The following is a 23453-nucleotide window of genomic DNA, read 5'->3' on the forward strand; positions in this document are numbered from 1 at the left end:
ATTTGTGGCATATTAAATATGAGCCTGGTTGTGTTGTGGCTAATAGAGTATATATATGTCTTGTGTTTATTTACTGTTTTAGTCATTCCTAGCTGAATATCAGGTCCCACCCACCTCTCACAGCATCTTCCCTATCTGAATCGCTTCCACTGCCCTCTAGTCCTTCACTCTCACTTTCCTCATCCACAAATCTTTCATCCTGGCTCAAATTAATGGGGTAATCGTCGCTTTCTCGGTCCGAATCGCTCTCGCTGCTGGTGGCCATAATTGTAAACAATGTGCAGATGTGAGGAGCTCCACAACCGGTGACGTCACGCGCATATCGTCTGCTACTTCTGGTACAGGCAAGGCTTTTTTATCAGCGACCAAAAGTTGCGAACTTTATCGTCAATGTTCTCTCCTAAATCCTTTCAGCAAAAATATGGCAATATCGCGAAATGATCAAATATGACACATAGAATGGACCTGCTATCCCCGTTTAAATAAGAAAATCGCATTTCAGTAGGCCTTTAACATTTACTAAACAACACTTTCAAATGGTAAATTATTTGTATTCTTTAATTCTTTGTATACATCAGTACTTCTCACCAGTGCTTTGGCAAACGACAATTGGTGACCCAAATTGTGTAGTATTTTAAAACTCAAATACTGTAGCATATATTGAATTGAATTACTTTAAATTGCATTTTGAATTTGAGGTACTGTAAAATGATGTGTACCAACTAAGGTTGTACGGTATACTAATGAATCATATTCGGTACTATACTGCCTCTAAAAAGTACCCGCCCCCCGTCGTCGTCACGTCGTGTCATTGCTGGTTTACGAGCAGACGAGCATGTTCGGCAGCGCGCAATCACGGAGTACTTACAGACACAGTGTGTAGACAGAAAAGGGAGAATGGAGGCATTTTGTCTTTAAAAACTAACGATAAAGGTGAAGTTATAACACTGAAACGCCCTCAGGAAAAAGGTGCTTTAAGACATAGCGAGCTAGCTAGCGGCTAAAGTCCAGCCGCAATCTGCAGTAGTAGCTACTTTTAAATCACTAATCCTCGCCTCCATGGCGAAAAATAAAGTGAGTTTCTTACAAGTATCATCCCTTCAGGACGAGGAATAGCTAACATGCTACACACTGTAGCTCACCGGCATCACCGATAATGACGGCGATCATGAATGTAAACAAATGCCATGTGTGGATCTACACCTAACATCCACTGTAATGATACCAAGTACAGGAGCGTACCTAGTCGATAATACTATGATTACATCAATATTTTTTAGCATCACAAACATTTTTTTCCATTTTTTAAAATTTATTTATATTATGTTTATAAACTCAGGAAATACGTGCCTGGACACATGAGGACTTTAGATTTGACCAATGTATGATCCTGTAACGACTTGGTATCGGATTGATACCTAAATTTGTGGTATCATCCAAAACTAATGTAAAGTATCAAACAACAGAAGAACAAGTGATTATTACATTTTAACAGAAGTGTAGATAGAACATGTTAAAAGAGAAAGTCAGCAGGTATTAACAGTAAATGAACAAGTAGATTAATAATTCATTTTCTACCACTTGTCCTTAATCATTTAGACATAATAATAGAATGATAAATGACACAATATGTTACTGCATACGTCGGCAGACTAATTAGGAGCCTTTGTTTGCTTACTTACTACTAAAAGACAAGTTGTCTAGAATGTTCACTATTTTATTTAAGCACAAACTTGCAATAAGAAACAAATGTTTTAATGTACTGTAAGATTTATTGTTAAAATAATGCAATTTTTTGTGGTCCCCTTTATTTAGAAAAGTATCAAAGTACCGAAAAGTATCGAAATACATTTCGGTACCGAAATATTGGTAATGGGACAACACTAGTACCAACACATAAAACAAGTTTAATGTTTATTTCAGGAACAAAACGTTTTTTTATCCACAAACTCAGAAAAGATTTGAACACAAAGTGTCTGTAAGCAGAGTTTGCAGAGGAGTCTAATCGTTGCAGACACATTAACGAAAAATCTGAGAAAAAAATATTTTGATATAAAAATGCCTTATTCTGATTAAATTAGTGGGTGTGTTTATTCTCCCAGTCAGGACTAATAAAGACTCCTGTGAGTCCTGCAAGTCTGCATTTCGGGCAGAATTACTGGGGGGCTGCAGCATATAGTGAAACTAAAATAAAGTCTCTCACTAAAGTCGCTGCTCCTTCTAAATGTTGTTTCAACTTGTACGCTAGTGTTAGTCATATTTTTTTATTTTGTTCTGAGCTGTTTAAGGGGAAGAGGCACAACGTTGATTGAACGTTAATTACGTCGTGACTTTCATGCTGTGGAACGGGATGGTCGCGCACATATAAGGACACACACTTTCACAAAAACACACGCAAACGTACACAAACACACACACATTTACAGACACACACAGGATCACAGTCAATAAGGGAGGATTGTTCTGTGCAGGATTATACAGCTGATCAACGTGATCGAACTCAAATTAATCACGATCAATGACCACAATCATATAATCGCCAAGCCCTAGTTCAGGGGTCGGCAACCCAAAATGTTGAAAGAGCCATATTGGACCAAAAATACAAAAACAAATCTGTCTGGAGCCACAAAAAATTAAAAGCCATATTACACACAGATAGTGTGTCATGAGATATAAATTTAATGATGACTTAAAGGAAGCTAAATTACCTCAAATATAGCTGCAAACGAGGCATAATGATGCAATATGTACATATAGATAGCCGAAATAGCATGTTAGCATCGATTAGCTTGCAGTCATGCAGTGACCAAATATGTCTGATTAGCACTACACACAAGTCAATAACATCAACAAAACTCACCTTTGTGCATTTATGCACAACGTTAAAAGTTTGGTGGACAAAATGAGACGGAAAAAGAAGTGGCATAAAACACGTCCTAGAAAGTCGGAGAAAGTTATACATTTAAACAAACTACGATGAGTTCAAGGACCGCCAAAATTAGTAGGACAAAACGGCGCTCGCCAAATACTCGAATCAGTGAAGCATGTTTAATATAAACAATGTGCTTTATAACAATTAGGGAGGGTTGTGTCATGTTTGTCCTCCTACAGAAACCATATTAAAACAAAAAATATATTTTTTCCCCTCATCTTTTTCGATTTATCATACATTGTTGAAAAAGCTCCAGAGAGCCACTAGGGCGGCGCTAAATGCGGCTCTAGAGCCGCGGGTTGCCGACCCCTGCCCTAGTTGATATCCACTGCTTCTTCTTCATTTGCAATGGCTCTTTCCTCTTCGTTAATACTGGCCATTTATTTTTCGCTGTTCAATGGCTATTTCTTCAATATCGGCAATTTCTTCTTTGTTGTTCAGGATCTTTTTCTTTTTCATTGCCGGCGGCTGTTTTTCCTTTGTTGTTGGCAGCTATTGTTTCTTGGTTGATGTTGTCTATTTCTCCTTTGTTGCGGGCAGCTATTTATTGTTGGTTGGTATCAACTATTTCTTTTTCGTTTGCAGAGGCTAATTCTTCTCTGATATTGGCTATTTTTTTGTTGTTGTTCAGTGACTATTTCTTCTTTGTTGGCAGTGGCTTTTTCTTTGTTAATCTCAGCTTTTTTCCTCTCTGTTGATATCAGTTATTTCTTCTTCGTTGGCTGTGGCTATTTCTTCTTAACTGACATCAGTTATTTCTTTTGTTGTTCAGTGGGTATTTCTTCTTCGTTGGCGCAGGTATTTCTTCTTTGATGCTGGCAGGTATGTTTTCATTTTTGGCGGCGGCTATTTATTCCTTAATATCTGCCAGGTCTTCTCCGTTGGAAGCTATTTCTTCTTCGTTGGCAGCAGGTAATTTATTCCTTAATATCTCGTATTTTTCCTTCGTTGGTGGCAGCTATTTCTTCTTTGTTGATATCGGCTAGTTCTTCTTTGTTGGCGGCTATTTTTTCTTCGTTGGTATTGGCTATTTCTTCTTCGCTGATGGCAGCTTTTTATTCCTCATTGGCGGTGGCTATTTCTTTTTTGTTGGTAGCAGCTATTTTTGTTCTGGGTTGATATCTGCTAGTTCTTCTTTGTTGGCGGCTATGTTTTCTTCGTTGATATAGGCTATTTTTTCTTCGCTGATGGCAGCTTTTTATTCCTCGTTGGCTTTTTCTTCTGTGTTGATATCGGCTAGTTTTTCTTTGTTGGCGGCTATGCTGCGGCTATTTTTTCTTCTTTGGTATTGGCTATTTCTTCTTCATTATTTATTGACTTTATCCTCTCAAACTAGGAATCAAAATGTAAATAAACGAATGATTCCAGCAGAATCAGAGTTAGTCCCAGTTACCGTCAATGCTCCATACCCTGATTTGGACTAAAAACACAAGAAGGGATTAGTTCAAATTTTAATGAATATACTAAGTAAATATCAAAGCAAGTTGGATACGACTCTGATCGGCTGTTGCCACAGACATTTCCACCATTTTTGGCGGAGTTATTATGCTAACAGCTGATCAACATAATCAACTTGAAATTTATCAGGATCATATTACCCAGCACAAGTTCCAATGTGGATTTAAAAAATAAAATAGTCTATATGAACTTAAAAAAATGAAAAAAAACCTTTTATTACTTTAATATTATATGTATTTTTAAAAATTATATTTAAATTTTAATGAATAAAAAGGCAGAAGCCCCCGTAGAGCAAGAGATAATGCCAAGCTTCTACAGTCTCACAAAAACAAAAATGTACTCAATCAAGATGGACAGATTATTGATTCTTTACCTTTTTTATAGCGTGAGGTGGTCCATTGGATAGAAAAACCTCAGGTTCGATGTTTATCGCACCATCTTGGCTGAGATGTAGTTGAAGTGGTTTCTGTACAAAGATATTCTTTACTCTCACTCTCAAAAGCAGACATTTCAAATGGTTCACTTTCAAACAACAAGCACTGCCTCTGGAAAAAAATTAAAAAAACAGCCTTTACTTCCAGGAAACAACATTTTTCGAAGTTATTAGCAACAAACTGGCGGCAACTTATGCGCATTGTTGTTATGGCAATACATGGAGGAATTAAAAAACACATCAAGGCCACTCCCTCAGGATATTTACAGGAATGGCAGAAAAAGGAAAAGGATGCGGCGAAACAGCTGAGACATCCATCAAATGCAGTCACCCAACAAGACAAGTAATTGGAGCGGGCAAATAAAATGCAGGTTAAATCTACCTGCAGGATTGGAAATTTGCATTAGTGCTGCGGTCTCTAATGACCTAATAAGGAGATAAGAATAGACGAGGAATTAAAAGCCCAAGGCCATTGGTATAAGCGATGTAAGATAGGAAGAAATAGTGCACTTGCTACTCAAATGTAGTTTTATGTTGATAATTAACGCCAAGCAAAAGAGATTGAGAGAATTAGTGCTCCATTTGCATCAAGAAACAAAAGTGTGCATGGGGTGGAATTTAAAGTGTTTAAAGTGGGGAGAAATGTGTTATTGAAAGCCGGAGCTAATGGTTATTTTGTCACATTTAAATTACAGGTAATGTGTCAAGATGCAGGGCTTAAGTACATCCATCACTTTCCTCTTAGACGTTGGACCACCTCATGCAGAAGAATATCTGAACACGCGCCACACGGGTGTCGAGAGTGGAGGAGGTATGTGTATGTATGGTCCATTCTCCGGTTATCTTAGATCCGGTAAAGTCTGATTTGACCATCAATCTTGTAGGCAAATCATCGGACATCCCACCCACGAGTACCCTAGGCCCCCCACATACAATGGGCGTGTCGGGAAAATGCTTCGAGATGGGGGACGAGCGTCCGCCGGGGTGTAGCCTACGTCACCGCCCCCCCTACGGCAAAGGTAATGATCCTTCCAAATGTTCACCTGCAGAAACCTTCTTTTGACGTTAACTTCCTCTAAATCGGGGCTGTCAACAGTTGGGGGGCCTCTTCGAAACATTTTGTACGTTAAATATGCTAAAACCAATGCAATGTACATCAGTAAATTCTAAACAAAAACAAAAACATCATCTTAGCCTTTGTGTTATAGTTGAAAAAAGAAAATAGTTGTTATATTTACGTACGGGCAAATGGGACAAAATTAAGTAAATTGTTAAGTAATTATTTAAAAGTGTCATTAGACTTAGACTTAGACAAACTTTAATGATCCACAAGGGAAATTGTTCAACACAGTAGCTCAGTTACAATGATGGAAAGTGTAAGGATGGAAAGGACAATGCAGGTATAAATAGACTAAAAAAGCTATAAAAAAAATCTAACATATATACGAATATATACATAATATGTGTACAGAATAATTTATATACAGATATATTATATTATGTCTAGAACATATATACAATATACACCAATGACCATGTACAATATTACAGTATATACAGTATACAGTATATGACAGCAGCAGCATAAAATAGAGAGTAGGTCCAGCAGGAAATAGAAGATAGACATTATAAACATTATAAACGAAGAGAAGTAGCTAACATGTCAGGTGTCAGGTAATAGGCAGATGTCATCTATTGCTGTATGGCGAGTGATTACCGTAATTTCCGGACTATAAGCCGCTACTTTTTCCCCTCGTTCTGGTCCCTGCGGCTTATACAAGGGTGCGGCTTATTTACGGCCTGTTCTTCTCTGACACCGACGAAGAGGATTTCGGTGGTTTTAGTACGCAGGAGGAAGACGATGACACAATGATTAAAGACTGACTTTTGTTAGGCTGGTTATTTTGATAACGTACAGGCGAGCACTTTGTATTACTTTGCACCGTTGTATTATTTGTACTCTGCACGAATGCTGTTCGCCATGTCAAAGATGTGAAAGTTTGATTGAATGATTGAAAGATTTATTGTTAATAAATGGGACGGTTTGCGTTCCCAAACAGTCATCTCTGTCCGGACAATCCCCTCCGTGGTAGCAGGAACCCCTATATACTACGGTAATTACACATCAAAACCCTGCGGCTTATAGTCGGGTGCGGCTTATATATGGAGCAATCTGTATTTTCCCCTAAATTTAGCTGGTGCGGCTTATAGTCAGGTGTGGCTTATAGTCCGGAAATTACGGTATACAGCTGGATGGAGTACGGAATGAAGGAGTTCTTGAATCGCACAGTGCGGGAAGGAAGTTGAAGGAGCCTGTTGGAGTATGAGCTCCGCTGTCCCTTAATTGTCAGGTGGAGTGGGTGGGCAGGATTGTCCGTGATGGCGAGCAGTTTGTCCAGTGTCCTCCTGTCCCTCACTGACACAAACGCCTCCAACTGCGTGCCAATAGTTTGGCCGGCTTTCCGGATCAGTTTATCAATCCGGTTTGAGTCCCTTTTGCTGGCGCTGCTCCCCCAACAAACCACTGCAAAGTACAGGGCACTGGCCACAACAGACTGATAAAAGATCTCCAACAGCTTGCTACACATATTAAAGGACCTAAGCTTCCTCAGGAAAAAGAGTCTGCTCATGCCCTTCTTGTAAACAGCTTTGCAGTTGTCCTTCCAGTCCAGTCTGCTGTTCAAGTAGACTCCCAGGTACTTGTACTGCTCCACTACTGCCACCTCCCAGCCCTGGATCTTGATGGGTTCCACCGGGGTCACTCTCTTCCTGAAGTCGATGACCAGCTCCTTGGTCTTGTCCACATTAAGGACCAGATGGTTCGCCTGAGACCACTCCACAAAGTCAGCGATCAGTGTCCTGTACTCCAATTCCCGTCCCTCTCCGATACACCCGACCACAGCAGAGTCGTCAGAGTATTTCTGCAGGTGGCAGGACCTGGAACTATACTGGAAGTCTGAGGTGTACAGGGTGAACAGGAAAGGAGACAGGACGGTCCCTTGTGGAGCACCTACACCACTGACCACAGTATCCGACAGGGAGCTCCCCAGTCGCACAAACTGGGGCCTGTCAGACAAGTAATCAGTGATCCAGGAGACAATGGATGAACTGACACCCATCCCGAGCAACTTGTCACTCATCAGAATTGGCTGAATGGTGTTAAAGGCACTGGAGAAATCAAAAAACATGATCCTCACAGTGCCCTTCCCACCATCCAGGTGAGAGTGAGCATGATGCAGCAGGTAGATAATAGCATCGTCCACTCCTACATGGGGCTGATATGCAAACTGTAGAGGATCCAGGGAAGGAGCCACCAGTGGTCTCAGCTGATCCAGCACAAGTCTCTCGAGGACCTTCATGACCTGGGACGTCAGGGCAACAGGTCTGAAGTCTTTTGAGCCTGATGGGATGGGCTTCTTGGGCACCGGCACTATGCAGGATGTTTTCCATAGCACTGGTATCCGTTCTAGCTTCAGACTTAGGTTGAAGATGGAGTGCAGGATCCCAGTTAGCTGAGCAGCGCAAGTCTTCAGGACCCAGGGGTTGACTCGGTCAGGGCCTGCTGACTTAGCTGGATTTACTCTCTCCAGCTGCCGTCTTACAAGTCCAGGTGTCAGACACACCGAGCTGGCTTTCTCAGTGGGGGTGGAAGTGGGGGAGGGGGAGGGGGGGAAGAAACGGCTGTGGCAGGTAAAAGAGAAGGAGTTAGTGTGTTGAAGTTCAGGGGAGGTGTGAGAACAGGAGTAGTGGGGGGAGTTAGTTAGTTAGTTAGTTAATATTAATTGGAATTAAATACATACATGTGTTATTAAATGAGTCATTGGTTTATACAATGCAAATGTAGATTTAATATTAATTATTTCAATATTTAGTTAAGTATTTAATTGTTTTATTTATTTAATTATTTCAGGATTTAATGAACTATTTCATGATTTGATGATTACATTAATTATTGATAAATTGAATGAATTATTTTATGATTAAGTTAATTACTTAATGATTTAATTAATTATTAATTTACTTATTTTATGATTGAATTATTTCATGATTTAATAGGTGATTTAAGGCAGCACGGTAGAAGAGGGGTTAGTGCGTATGCCTCACAATACAAAGGTCCTGAGTAGTCCTGAGTTCAATCCCAGGCCGGGATCTTTCTGTGTGGAGTTCGCATGTTCTCCCCGTGACTGCGTGGGTTCCCTCCGGGTACTCCGGCTTCCTCCCACTTCCAAAGACATGCACCTGGGGATAGGTTGATTGGCAACACTAAATTGGCCCTAGTGTGTGAATGTGAGTGTGAATGTTGTCTGTCTATCTGTGTTGGCCCTGTGATGAGGTGGCGACTTGTCCATGGTGTACACCGCCTTCCGCCCGATTGTAGCTGAGATAGGCTTCAGCACCCCCCGCGACCCCGTAGGGAATAAGTGGTAGAAAATGGATGGATGGATGGATGTTTTAATTGTTAATTGTGTTATTTGATAACTAAATTAATTATTACATGATTAAATTCATTATTTTCTTATTTATTTTTTTGTTGATTTCATTATTATATAATTACATAATTATTCCCACTGCCCACTGACTTTGATGGGTCAGTTTGACGGATAAAATTAATTCATGAAGCGCTTACACACATGTTCATCAAACATCTAAATAAATCAAGAAATAATTAATTCAATTATAAAATATATTGAAATAATGAAATGAATGAATATTTAAATGTACTTTTACAATGTATAAAGAATGAGACGTTTAGTAAAATATCAATGTATTTAGTTACAATTAGGGTTGGGTATCGAGTATCGAGTATCGATTGGAACCGGGACTAACTTTCCGATTCTCCCGGAATCGTTCAAAAGTTTAAATTTCGATTCCTATTTTCGATACCCAGTCCGCCGACCGGAAAAAAAAAAAAGTCAGCCGAACCGGAAGAAGAAGCCGCTGAGCACCAACGAAAAAGCGCCCACCGCCGGAAGTGTTAGCATAGCCGAGCGAGTCAGTCAAGCTCAAGCATGGATAGCGGGCGTCGGCGGTCTAAAGTGTGGCTTTACTTTACAAAAAAAAAATGAAATAACCGCGAAATAACAGAGCTCCATGTCCATCAAGAAACGAGTGGAGAGAGAGCTGCAGATGTACCAGGACGTTCCACCGATACTTATGTCTGACGACCCTGCTGCATGGTGATGGTCCGGTGGAACCAACAAAAGACTTATCCTTTGCTGTCAAATCGCGCTTTCTCCTATTTATGCGTTCAAGCTTCTTCCACACCGAGCGAATGTGTATTTTCCACAGCAGGAGACACTAACTGTCCAGAACGCTCACGCATCCTGCCTGAGAAGGCGGATATGGTCATTTTCCTAAACAAGAACTGTCTCTGATTTTATACTGTACCTGCTGCTAATCTGGACTGGGTTTTGCAAGTTGTTTCTTATTGTTTATTTGCTTTTGTGCACCAGGTTAGCCCATCAGTGGGAGCACGGTAACATTTTTAAGTACCTGCAGTATCATACACTTGTGTGTGTAAATGTGTTTTCATGAGGTTTTCAAAAATAAAGCTCTCTTGAGGAAAGTGTACCCCTGGGAAAATGTATTCATAATTTATAATATTTATATTCAAGTTCATAGATTTGATATTTATATTCTAGTTGAAAACAGCCCTGTGAGGAATTTATAGTAAAGTTCATAAAAAGTTAATAGAATTAAAATTGATGGAGAATGTCAGACTATTTCATTCAGAAAGACTGTAGGTTAGCTAGTTCATTTAAAATATCCTAAACTTTTTTTTGACCCTGCCTCTTAAAAGAATCGGAACCGAGAATCGTCAGGAATCGGAACCGAAACAAAGAATCGGAATCGGAATCGGAATCGGAATTGTTCGAATTCAAACGATACCCAACCCTAGTTACAATTATAATTCATTACACATTTGAGTAACTATTTAAAGGTGTGTTTAATATAGTGACATTTGACCCTCTATATATTTATTATACCTCATTATTAATGAAATTATAACCATTTCAGAACATGTAGAAGGCCAATAAAAAAACTAGCTGAGGGCTGATGTATACTTTGGAATTTGGAAACCCCTGCTGAACTATCCAGTCTATATATTGTGTTTATCTGAGTGTTTTAGCCTTTTTGAGGTTAAAAAAGTCCCAAATGAGATCAGTTTATCGTGGGTATCATTAGCTATGCTATTATACAAAAAACCCCGTCAAATTTGGGCAAAATCTAACGAATCGGATTCAACTCTTAAAATCCTTAGTTGAAGGCATCCCTAGTCCATTAAAGGCCTACTGAAACCCACTACTACCGACCACGCAGTCTGATAGTTTATATATCAAGGATGAAATCTTAACATTATAACACATGTCAATACGGCCGGGTTAACTTATAAAGTGACATTTTAAATTTGCCGCTAAACTTCCGGTTCGAAACGCCTCTGAGGATGACGTATGCGCGTGACGTAGACCGGCGAACACGGGTATGCCTTCCACATTGAAGCCAATACGAAAAAGCTCTGTTTTCATTTCATAATTCCACAGTATTCTGGACATCTGTGTTCGTGAATCTGTTGCAATCATGTTCATTGCATTATGGAGAAGGAAGCTGAGCAAGCAAAGAAGAAAGTTGTCGGTGCGAAATGGACGTATTTTTCGAACGTAGTCAGCAACAACAGTACACAGCCGGCGCTTCTTTGTTTACATTCCCGAAAGATGCAGTCAAGATGGAAGAACTCGGATAACAGAGACTCTAACCAGGAGGACTTTTGACTTCGGTACACAGACGCCTGTAGAGAACTGGGACAACACAGACTCTTACCAGGATTACTTTGATTTGGATGACAAAGACGCAGACGTGCTTCTGTGAGTATGCAGCTTTGGCTTCTAAACATTTGATCGCTTGACCGTATGTGCGCAACTTTTTTTTGCGTATGCACGTAACTTTTTTAAAATATATAAGCTTTATGAACCTTGGGTTAGGTGAACGGTCTTTTGGGCTGAGTGATTGTGTGTGTTGATCAGGTGTTTGAATTGTATTGGCGTGTTCTATGGAGCTAGGAGCTAGCATAGGAGCTAGGAGCTAGCATAACAAACACGCAGGTGTTTTTATGCAGGATTAATTTGTGGCATATTAAATATAAGCCTGGTTGTGTTGTGGCTAATAGAGTATATATATGTCTTGTGTTTATTTACTGTTGTAGTCATTCCCAGCTGAATATCAGGTACCGTGAGTATGCAGCCTTGGCTGCTAAACATTTGATAGCTTGACCGTATGTGCGCGTCACGTACATAACTTTTTAAAAATATATAAGCTTTATGAACCTTGGGTTAGGTGAACGGTCTTTTGGGCTGAGTGATTGTGTGTGTTGATCAGGTGTTTGAATTGTATTGGCGTGTTCTATGGAGCTAGGAGCTAGCAGAGGAGCTAGGAGCTAGCGTAACAAACACGCAGGTGTTTTTATGCAGGATTAATTTGTGGCATATTAAATATAAGCCTGGTTGTGTTGTGGCTAATAGAGTATATATATGTCTTGTGTTTATTTACTGTTGTAGTCATTCCCAGCTGAATATCAGGTACCGTGAGTATGCAGCCTTGGCTGCTAAACATTAGATAGCTTGACCGTATGTGCGCGTCACGTACGTAACTTTTTAAAAATATATAAGCTTTATGAACCTTGGGTTAGGTGAACGGTCTTTTGGGCTGAGTGATTGTGTGTGTTGATCAGGTGTTTGAATTGTATTGGCGTGTTCTATGGAGCTAGGAGCTAGCAGAGGAGCTAGGAGCTAGCGTAACAAACACGCAGGTGTTTTTATGCAGGATTAATTTGTGGCATATTAAATATAAGCCTGGTTGTGTTGTGGCTAATAGAGTATATATATGTCTTGTGTTTATTTACTGTTGTAGTCATTCCCAGCTGAATATCAGGTCACCCCCGGCTCTCACAGCATCTTCCCTATCTGAATAGCTTCAACTCCCCACTAGTCCTTCACTTGCACTTTACTCATCCACAAATCTTTCATCCTCGCTCAAATTAATGGGGAAATTGTCGCTTTCTCGGTCCGAATCTCTCTCACTTCATGCGGCCATCATTGTAAACAATAGGGAACTTTGCGTATATGTTCAACTGACTACGTCACGCTACTTCCGGTAGGGGCAAGCCTTTTTTTTATCAGATACCAAAAGTTGCAATCTTTATCGTCGTTGTTCTATACTAAATCCTTTCAGCAAAAATATGGCAATATCGCGAAATGATCAAGTATGACACATAGAATAGATCTGCTATCCCCGTTTAAATAAAAAAAAATCATTTCAGTAGGCCTTTAAATTCTAAATATTGGGTTAGTAGTTGTGATTGCTGGTGGAAATATCCAATTTGACATGACGGAATGTTGTCTCAAAAAAGGGTTGTAATCCCAGCACAACATCCCTTCTGAGCCGCAATCCAAAGAGCACTGATGATAATGGAATGAGAAAAATACTACAGTACCTCATACCTGACTTTATAAAAGACAATACCATGTACAGTATGTTCTAAGGTCAGGTTAAGGGAATACAGGAAAAACATTGCGCTATGCTTTATTAGCCAGACTGTATTTAAAAAATATTTTTTTCAGAGGGGATACCGTAGTCTGTTTGAATGCTAAATAATTGAACACTCTTCGCATTCTTGATAAGACGGAATGAAAAATTCAGCCAGTTGTGGCAAAGCACTTTTCATTCAGTCGCCAGTGCTAAAGTCATGGTTTGCTGGGAACTTGGTGGGAAAAACATCATGTGAGCAATCCTGGTTTTTCTTTCCTTCCTTCACATTTGGAGCTCCAGCTGTGAGCAGTTCACCACTTGCAGGCCTCACTGACTTCAATCAGAAAAAATGAAACACCTAGAACAACAGGCCTCCTAATTTCCATGGAACTCCCCCATGCATGATTCATGTGACCTATGGTTCTGCTGGCTTATGAAGAGCAACGGTCTAAGGGGCATTATGTAGTGTGTCTTTTAAAGGTTAAAAGTCTCACAAACCGAAGCACAAACATTGTATCCAGTGCCTTTCAATTATGAATGTCATGCCTTCAATGCTTGTACACACTTTTTACTGGCCATTGCTCCATTCCCTAGTCCTGTGACTGACTGGATATTCATTCAGGATGAAAGTCCTCCTCTTGACCCTGCGGTCCCGAGTCTGGGTTCTGTTAAAGGTTTCTTCTTTCATTTGGGGCTCAGATGGAATAATACTAGATAGGGATGGGCGATATGGCCTAAAATCTATATTTTGATACGTATTGCAGATTCTTGCTATAATAATATCTTGATATATTATGTGACATGGAAATGATCCACCCATCCATTTTCTACCAGACAACATTCACACACACATTCACACACTAGGGCCAAATGATAATATAACCAATTTAGTTGCGGTAACATATTGCGTCTTTTCTCCAACTATTATTGATCTACTTGCTAATTTACTGTTAACATCTGGTTACTTTCTCTTGTAACATGTTTCTATCTTCTGTCAAAATGTATTAAACACTTATTCTTGTGTTGTTTGGGTACTTTACATCAGTTTAATGTGTTACAACATATTTGTGTATTCCATTTGCTTGGTTGCATTCAGGTGACCTAGAGGCACTTCCGAGTTTCAGGTAAAAGGCAAGAGTCCCATTAGGCTGTTGATTTGGGCGTATTTTGAAAGGTTTAGGGGCAAGTATACAAGCTGTCATGAAAAATATTCAAATGGAATTGAGTGGTTTTCTACACTTATTCAAGTTCGCATTTCCTTTTACACCAGGGGTGTCAAAATTCCGGCTCACGGATGGCCTGCCGACATGTTCAATTTGGCCTGCGAGACATCATGAGTTTTGATAAGGAAGCTGAATTGCATTCACATTAATAGCCTGACTATGTATGCTACTTTTACGTTGACATTTAGTGGACAACTTGAGTAATTTAGGTCCATGACCTTTAATCATGCTTTAAAAAGAATGCACAGCATTTACTAGTATGACCTGATGCAAACAACCTTCCCTAGTCATGGTTCAAAACAAAACAAAAATCCAAACAACACAAAATGTCAACAGACATGGTCACACATAACACCACCTGCTCACTGACTGCTGTGGACATTATAAAAAAATGTCCATGCAACATCAAACAATTCTAAATTACACCCATTTAAATCCATTACAAAGCATGATGGGAAAAATGCAAAACATTCTCCACATTTATTTATGTTTGGCGCATTTTAGATGCTTGATATTTCTGATTGATTACAAAACTTTAGGGAGTTCGGCAAAAAAGTAAACAAGGTAGAAGTTGAACTTTCTCATACTCTTAATATTCAATTTTATTAATTATATACCCTTTATATTGATACAATATGTACACATATAGGTTTAAGCTATACCGTATTTTTCGGAGTATAAATCGCTCCGGAGTATAAGTCGCACCGGCCGAAAATGCATAATAAAGAAGGGGAAAAGCATATATAAGTCGCACTGGAGTATAAGTCGCATTTTTTGGGGGAAATGTATTTGATAAAACCCAACACCAAGAATAGACATTTGAAAGGCAATTTAAAATAAATAAAGAATAGTGAACAACAGGCTGAATAAGTGTACGTTATATGACGCATAAATAACCAACTGAGAACGTGCCTGGTATGTTAACGTAACATATTATGGTAAGAGTCATTCAAATAACTATAACATATAGAATATGCTATACGTTTACCAAACAATCTGTCACTCCTAATCGCTAAATCCCATGAAATCTTATACGTCTAGTCTCTTACGTGAATGAGCTAAATAATATTATTTGATATTTTACGGTAATGTGTTAATAATTTCACACATAAGTCGCTCCTGAGTAACGGAACCGCGAAACGGACCAGCATCGGCGTCCATTTACACTCAGGAACGTATCCGCCACGGCGGATCCGCTACCTCCCGCCGTGGCGGCGCGCTGAATGCGCTCCGCACCCATGATCAAAGCCTTATTTCCGCGGAGGGTGCGCCGGGACGGCGCGCTGCATCCGCTCCGCACCCAAGATCAAAGCCAAACCTCCCGCCGCGGACCAGCAACGGACTCATAAAAACCCTGGCTCATCTGGCCGTTTTGGATCCCTTTATCTTATTTTCAAAATCCCTTCTGTTCTTGCTGTAGGATAAAATAGGAAACTAAAAAATTCACTAAGCCCTACTACAGCAATATAGGCTTACATATGCATTGCCTTGTATTTTTAAACTAACAATATTGTCAATAGGCAGAAACAGAAAATGGTCAATTCACTCTATAAAGTAAATATATATAATATATATTTAAAAAGTAAATATACATATTTAATCTATTAGGCTACAACTTCAAGGAAACGCTGCTCCATGCACAGCTAACATATCAGAAAATGAATAACTGGTGAATGACAAGAAGTCCAATAAAAGGTTGTTTATTTATACATATACATCTCTATTCCTCCTGAGGAGGTGGAAGCGGGACTCGTCTCCTCGTTGCCCGATCCCCCGCCAAGTTGAACCACCTGATGGCGTGTTTGGTGACCTCAGCGTCCGTGGCTGACCTTGTCAACACATTTTTACTCACAGCACCTGTAATCAAACAAGATTACAAGACAGATACGTTTATGTTTATGGTAGGAAGCATTCAAAGCCAAGTATGCTTACACAATACAAAATATGTGATAGGTATTAAGGAGATTACATTTGAAAAAAAAAAAATGACTTAAAGTTACTGGAGGTGGTTAAAATAAGGTGCGTAAACTATGAATTTGTGATCAGGATATAGGTGTGCAAGACATCCAAAATGTTTAAACAATATCGTTATTTGGTTCCTTGATCAGAGTACTTGTTTGGCTCTGTTGGATGACGGCGGCGGGGGTTTGGGGGTGGGGGGCATAAATAAATATCCATAACCCAACTTTGGGAGGTTGAGATTGTTTTCTTATTATATTTGTACTATCATTCTATGTTTGTATTCGTGTAGGCCAGGGGTGTCCAAAGTGCGGCCCGGGGGCCATTTGCGGCCTGCAGGTCATTTTTTAACGGCCCCAGGGCACATTTTTTAAAAATATGATCGAAATAAATAAAAAACATTAAAAGTGGTATTTAAAGAGCAAACAGGTGAAATGTAACAAGAAAATGTAGCAATGTTTACTTTAATCACACAAAGCTGCCATGTAGGCTGTTTCTTTCTTTAAAAAATAATAATGAATCAAAATCAATGTCATTATGAATTATTGAGGCTTAAGAAGTTTACCTTCGCAATCAGCTGTTCTTGGTTGTGCTTAATAGTTTCCAGCAGGCTAAGGATGTGGATTACCTCAGGCGCTGTTGACAAACAGCAGTATAAAATTAACATGTTTCAGTGTTTATCCTCATTACTCATAATCCTGACATTAGCTATTGACCTTAGTTAATGACAAAAGTTATTGACAAAGTTTGAAGAAAATATGTGATTGCTTGTGAATTTGAATTTTTTCCAAAATTTGTGGCACAGAATGACCATCCGGTATTTGTCAGTTATTGCTCACCAGAGCAGGAAATGTTGTCGGCCATTCTTTCCCCTCGCCATGTTGGCCTGTAGGCCAGGCTGGATCCAGGCTCCTCTGTCTGCCACATGTTGAGGGCTGCTGGTGAGGGGGGTGGAGGGAGTCGAGGAGGGACTGCCGTTCCTAGTGAGGTGGGCATTGTGAGAGAGCCATCAGTTAACCATGACTGGTAATACCCAAGGGGCCTATCTATACACTAATATTTCAGAGATCAGTCCCTACCTTGTGTAACTCTCTGCATGTTTAATGCAGGTGCTGGTGAAGGCATATGAATGCGTCCTTCCCCATGGTGAGGTGCTAAGGGAGATAAATTGGTATTAAATGGTTGAGATCTGTTAACCATGGTTACTGGATGCTGAGATATTATTTTGGAGATCAGTCTTTACCTAGAAAGTTATCTCCAGTTGAGGAGTCGAGTTGACAAGTACTCATGACTCTTGCTGGCACTCGGCGAGACGGTGGAGCTGGGAGAAGGGATACAAGGAGAGGGGAATATCTTTAGCACTAAGAATGTTAACCATATCTTTAATATTAATGTGGTGGTTTTGTTGTTTTCGATGTTAAGAGATTATTCCTTACTCTGCCTGTGCAATTGGCTTACCAACCCCAGAGATGTGAGGTCACTATTTCCCGGGTCTTCTTCGCTATCATCTGAGTCCCCGAGACGATGGCTGTTGGGTAACCATATCATTAGGATTATTGCAATACCAAAATTGCCAAATATACATATAGTACAAGCATCTCTGGTCTATTTTTGAATGCTACCGGAAATAACCTTCCTATTACTGTAGAAACATGACAAAAACAAGACGGAACACACTTACACTGGCTTCCTGTTCCTTTTTTCTGGCAGCTCCTCGTTCTCTGCCTCAGATTGCAGGTCTGAGGTGTTGCAGCCCTTTCCATATTGTTGCATTATTTTTAATGCGTCTTTGTAGTTGTCTAAAATTGAATATGTTAAAATGAACATGAGTTTCAAATTAGCTGTAGAGCTGAACAGAATATTATTATTATTGATGATGATAAATCAGGTCTCTCTCTTACAAGAGACCTGGTCAGAACATAGACACAATAGGTTATTCCAAGCATAAAGAGAAGCAACTATGACGTTATTTTTAAACAAGAAGATTATGAATTTGCATACCACAACTTCGGACAACAGAAACGTCAAATCTTGGCCAGTTTGGCTCATGCTGCTCCTCATTTAAAGCGGCCCTTTCAATTCTGTCGGTGTTTTTATAGCTGGGCCAGAAAACCATCCTATCATCATACCATCCACTTGGGACAACCGCAATGTCCCTGTTCATTATAAATTTAATCAGATGAAAAGGCACCCTTAATGTAGAAAGAAAGAAAAGGGGTATTTATTCATCGTCAAAGGAACAACGTGGACAAAAGCATGCACAGGTGTTAGTGTATACAAATAAGCAAGTAAGATGAGCTGAGATTTTACCTGAATGGTGCCCCAAGGTGGTAAGAACTATAAGAAAGGTAAAAGTACAGGTCATAATAGTCAGAACTTCAGCTCAATCGTAAAGTAGGGTTTGAAATTATGGGTGTAGTGTATACAGAGATCAGTCCCTACCTTGTGTAACTCTCTGCATGTTTAATGCATGTGCTGGTGAAGGCATATGAATACATCCTTCCCCATGGTGAGGTGCTAAGGGAGATAAATTGGTATTAAATGGTTGTGATCTGTTAACCATGGTTACTGGATGCTGAGATATTATTTTGGAGATCAGTCTCTACCTAGAAAGTTATCTCCAGTTGAGTCGAGTTGACAAGTACTCATGACTCTTGCTGGCACTCGGCGAGACGGTGGAGCTGGGAGAAGGGATACAAGGAGAGGGGAATATCTTTAGCACTAAGAATGTTAACCATATCTTTAATATTAATGTGGTGGTTTCGTCTACAACGGTAAATATATCCTGTGGTGTACCTCAGGGATCAATATAGGACCTAAATTATTCAATGTCTAGATAAATGACATTTGTAAAGTTACAAAAGATTTAAAGTTAGTATTATTTGCGGACGATACAACAGCGTTTTGTTCAGGAGAGAACACACAGAAGATAATACAAATAATAACAGAAGAAATTAACAAATTAAAAAGATGGTTTGACAAAAACAGACTATCTTTGAATCTCAGTAAAACTAAAATAATGCTATTTGGTAACAGTAGAAAAGAAAGTCAAACACAAATACAAATAGATGGAATAGAAATTGAAAGAGTAAATTAAACCAAATTTCTAGGTATAATGATTGATGATAAATTGAACTGGAAATCTCAAGTAAAAAATATACAACATAAAGTAGCAAGAAACACGTCAATAATGAATAAAGCAAAACATGTTCTAGACAAAAATCACTTCATATTCTCTACTGTTCACTAGTGTTACATATCTGAGTTATTGTGTAGAAATATGGGGAAATAATTACAAAAGTACACTTCATTCATTAACGGTGTTACAAAAAAGATCAGTTAGAATAATATATAATGTTGGATATAGAGAACACACAAATACTTTATTTATTGAATCAAAGATACTGAAATTCCACGACATAGTGAATTTGCAAAAAGCTAAAATTATAAACAAAGCAAACTATAACCTGCTACCCAAGAATATACAACAATTCTTCTCAAAAAAAGAGGAGAAAAATAATCTTAGAGAGAAATGTAATTTAAAACATTTGTACGCACGTACAACACTTAAGACCTTCAGTATATCAGTATGTGGAATTAAATTATGGAATGCATTGAGCAAAGCAATCAAACAATGTACTAATATGATCAATTATTTATGCTTACATGTGGAAATAATAATAATAATAGTAAATAAAATAATAATAATAAAAAAATGTAAATAAAGCATAAAATAGTCTCTAATAAATTAATTAAATAAAAAACAGCATATAACATATATACATCAGCAAATAACAAAAATATAGATCAAGAAAAAGGATCCTTAATATGTGCAGCAATTTTTCCCACTCACATCACCTCATTTTATATTTTTTTCTACAATTAACTATGCCAAAAAACACAGACATACCTTTTTTTTTTAATGTAAACAAAAACAACATGGCGTCACACACAGCTAGTCCACAGTAAACAGGATCTCGAGCTCCACTAAAGAACAAAGAAAGAAATAATACACACTCATATTAATGGCAAAGAACGGCTGTTTCCACTCCGTTAACGTTACGTTGTTGACTAACGCAGTAACGTTAGCAACCTGGGCCTAAACAACACTGACAATAAAGTAATACGCTTTTGTTTCAAGCAGTTGGAAATATGTGGAATATCGTAGCATGTAACCTACACACATTCACAGCGTCTAACAAAAGATGGCCTAAGTTAACTGTATTGAACTTTTTACTCACCGGCTTCACGCGGGAAACTTTCACATTCTGGAGTCGGGGTCCCCCGGAACACAAAACACAGATAAAAGACAATTTTACAATAGCACGGCGAAAAAATGACCGTCGTTGTGTGGGTTTTTTGACGAATAACACTCTTTTCCACTTTTCTTCGCTCGGGCCTCACCTACCGCGTGCAGCCATTTTGAATTTTCTGTATACTTGACGTCAGACGCACGTCCCCATGCAAAGCATTCTGGGAGGCGGCGCTGGAAATAAAATAGCCTTTTTTTTACAGAATATAAAGTTTTACTGCTAGTCCTAATATCAAACAACGTCATTACAATCATACATAAATGATGATGGAAACACAAAGGCTGATCTTTACTGCGAATGTAGCAATAAATCAATAAATCTATACTCACGTTCGTGTTCCAGCAAAGAAACTCCAGAGATCTTGGCTCATGCGCATACACGCTAGTAGGCGCGTCCACGTCTGCGTGTGCAGACATTGGTCGGCTCAGCGCGCGTAGGCGGAGCCTATAACTCTAGGCGGCGCTCGCCGGTTTGGTTTGTCGCGTCCGCGTATGCGAATCAGACACGAGTCCGCTCAGGATCAGCTGTCTGACCGTACAATTTTCAGAGGCGGAGCTGTATCCTCTAGGCGGAGCCAAAACGAATGTGACAGTAACGCGGGTTGGGCGACTTGAAGGCGGATCCGTATAGCAGTCTTCTGCTGTGTGGGTATATATATATATATATGTATATATATATATATATATATAAAAATTGATGAAAGACATTGCTGGACTTATTTGTGCTCCGTGTAAGTAACGTTTTGGATTGACATTAACGAGTGCCCTATTGCTGCGATCGTGATGCGAATGAAAAACACATTTTAGTTTGCAGTTGATTTCCCGGCAACGTTCTCTCTAAGGTGCGCAATTGCGCATTTCTCACACGCCCTCTGTGCACAGCAAATCTATGCTGCACACAAAATCAGCTCCCATCTCGACTATACACACAATAAACAGATAACAATTTGTTCTGTATGATTTTGCAACGCAATTGTGAGTAAAAGGTGACGGCAAGCGGCCACAACAGAGAAAACAATGTTTGTCAACACTGTTAAATTATTACGTCTGTAGAGACGCTTTAAAGAGGGCAGGAATTCCATCCATCACTTTATTGAGCAAAACTGTTTGTCGGCCGTAACCACAACAGATACATAGTAAAAAAAACTCTTTGTCATCTGTCATATCGACAGTAGCCGTTCTCTCTCTCTCTCACTTGCACCAACGCACGCACTCACTGCATTTCGACAGTGATGCATTTATGGCCACACAAAAAGTCGGAAAACTCCAACACCACACAAAATGTCAATTCCAGATCGTTACACTATAACTCTTCAAACAGATGTGCTTATTCTACTGTCATTTATCAAGAATGCTAATTTGTCGTATGAATATTATTCATGGAATGCTGTTACTAGATTACAGAAATGTTAATAAAAATATATATTAAGCGGAACTAAATGCTGGACCCCCACCTAGACATAAAACAAGAATGTATTTGTTATGTTCATTTAAGTGGGACAAATCACTTATATTAAAAAAGAAAATGTAATGAAAATGACTGCTGTCATTTGATTATTAAAATAAAACATTTAACTTGTTATCAAGTCAGCTTTGGGACAGGTGTGCCGCTGGTGTGGCCATAGTGTGCAGGTTTGATGTTGCTCACATGTGCTCCACTGAATGCTCAGGGAATGTTTGCGTTTGCTCACACACATGAACAATTATAGAGAACATTGTTTCCCGGTACAAATATTTTGGCTGTCATATACAATGTCCACAGTTGTTTTAATGGGGGGAAGCTCATATGTTGTGCAATTTAGCTAGATTTCCCTCTTCAGCAATGTTTGGTTTCTACCAATATTTAGTGAGATCAAGATTTAGTATGCTGTTGAGCCTAAGAGAGATGTATTCATCTAGTTTATTAATATTATTAAGGATATTATTTTGATGCTCATGAATATCACCAAAGACCTTGGTGATATGCACAACATAATCAGAATCAGAAATACTTTATTAATCCCCGGGGGGAAATTAAGATTTTCAGCACAATCCCATTCAAGAGCAGACAGACATTACGGGGAGACAGAACAGGGTCGCTGACGAGTCTGCCAACTTCCGGCGCCCCTTACAAAAAAAGGTGAGAAACGGGTAAACGCTGTGGGTTGAGAAAAAAAAAATCAGTCTAAGCCTGGGCCCCTGGAGAGGGGGTCCAGACTGAGGCCAGGGGGGGGGGAAACCTCATATCCATAGCACACAAACATGTGTGTAAGAGGGAAACATCAAAGAACACAAAGGTCATTAAAGACATTAAAAGAGCAGAGTTGATGCAACCAGACACTTTTACACACAGCCACAAAAGTAAAACAACAACAAAAAAACATATACACTGTGGTGGCCTCTTCGGTGTTCCACGCTATCGTCTGCTGGGGTGGGGGAAGCATGGCCTGGAACAGGAGCAGACCCAACAAAGCAACCAAGAGAGCCGACGCCACCCTCGGCCACCCACAACTCTCGGCCATTGTCCAGTCCGCATGGATGAGCGAGGATACGTCCAAGGAGACCGAGGTGTCTGATACCTGCTCATTCAGCCAAGACACTGTGAAGCTTGTCCGTCCCGGCGCTCAGCGCCAG

General features: G+C 39.5%; 1 protein-coding gene and 2 long non-coding RNA genes across 7 annotated transcripts in view; 1 reads left to right on the top strand and 2 right to left on the bottom strand.

The window, feature by feature from the left end:
- The window catches only part of LOC133641923 (uncharacterized), a 37259-nt gene that overhangs the window by 8026 nt on the left and 5780 nt on the right, over nucleotides 1-23453 (top strand). Inside the window, exons 2-4 of one of the 2 annotated variants that reach the window (XR_009824356.1) lie at nucleotides 5519-5634; nucleotides 5708-5842; nucleotides 13641-14199. This is a non-coding gene — a long non-coding RNA (uncharacterized LOC133641923). Of the gene's footprint in view, nucleotides 1-5518; nucleotides 5635-5707; nucleotides 5843-13640; nucleotides 14200-23453 lie in introns of those variants that run through there. The other variant, XR_009824353.1, reaches the window with a different exon arrangement.
- Nucleotides 16254-18528, bottom strand: LOC133641685 (uncharacterized). 4 transcript variants are annotated; one of them, XM_062035716.1, is made up of 7 exons: nucleotides 18210-18528; nucleotides 17965-18056; nucleotides 17772-17849; nucleotides 17608-17682; nucleotides 17368-17508; nucleotides 17094-17164; nucleotides 16254-16426 (listed from the first exon to the last, which is right to left on the bottom strand). In XM_062035716.1, exons 1-7 carry the CDS (start codon nucleotides 18353-18355, stop codon nucleotides 16418-16420), a joined length of 612 nt encoding a protein of 203 aa, XP_061891700.1. In that variant the 5' UTR covers nucleotides 18356-18528; the 3' UTR covers nucleotides 16254-16417. The 4 variants fall into 4 exon arrangements, with proteins under 4 accessions (XP_061891700.1, XP_061891864.1, XP_061891625.1 ...); XM_062035880.1 differs by lacking the exon at nucleotides 17094-17164 and having other exon boundaries at nucleotides 17965-18036; XM_062035641.1 differs by lacking the exon at nucleotides 17094-17164.
- On the bottom strand, nucleotides 18536-19155 carry LOC133641873 (uncharacterized). Its single transcript, XR_009824348.1, has 3 exons — nucleotides 19135-19155; nucleotides 18971-19045; nucleotides 18536-18865 (listed from the first exon to the last, which is right to left on the bottom strand). It is a non-coding gene; the product is annotated as an uncharacterized LOC133641873 (long non-coding RNA).

Source organism: Entelurus aequoreus, linkage group LG01 (genome assembly GCF_033978785.1).
Source record: "Entelurus aequoreus isolate RoL-2023_Sb linkage group LG01, RoL_Eaeq_v1.1, whole genome shotgun sequence".
Taxonomy (NCBI): domain Eukaryota; kingdom Metazoa; phylum Chordata; class Actinopteri; order Syngnathiformes; family Syngnathidae; genus Entelurus; species Entelurus aequoreus.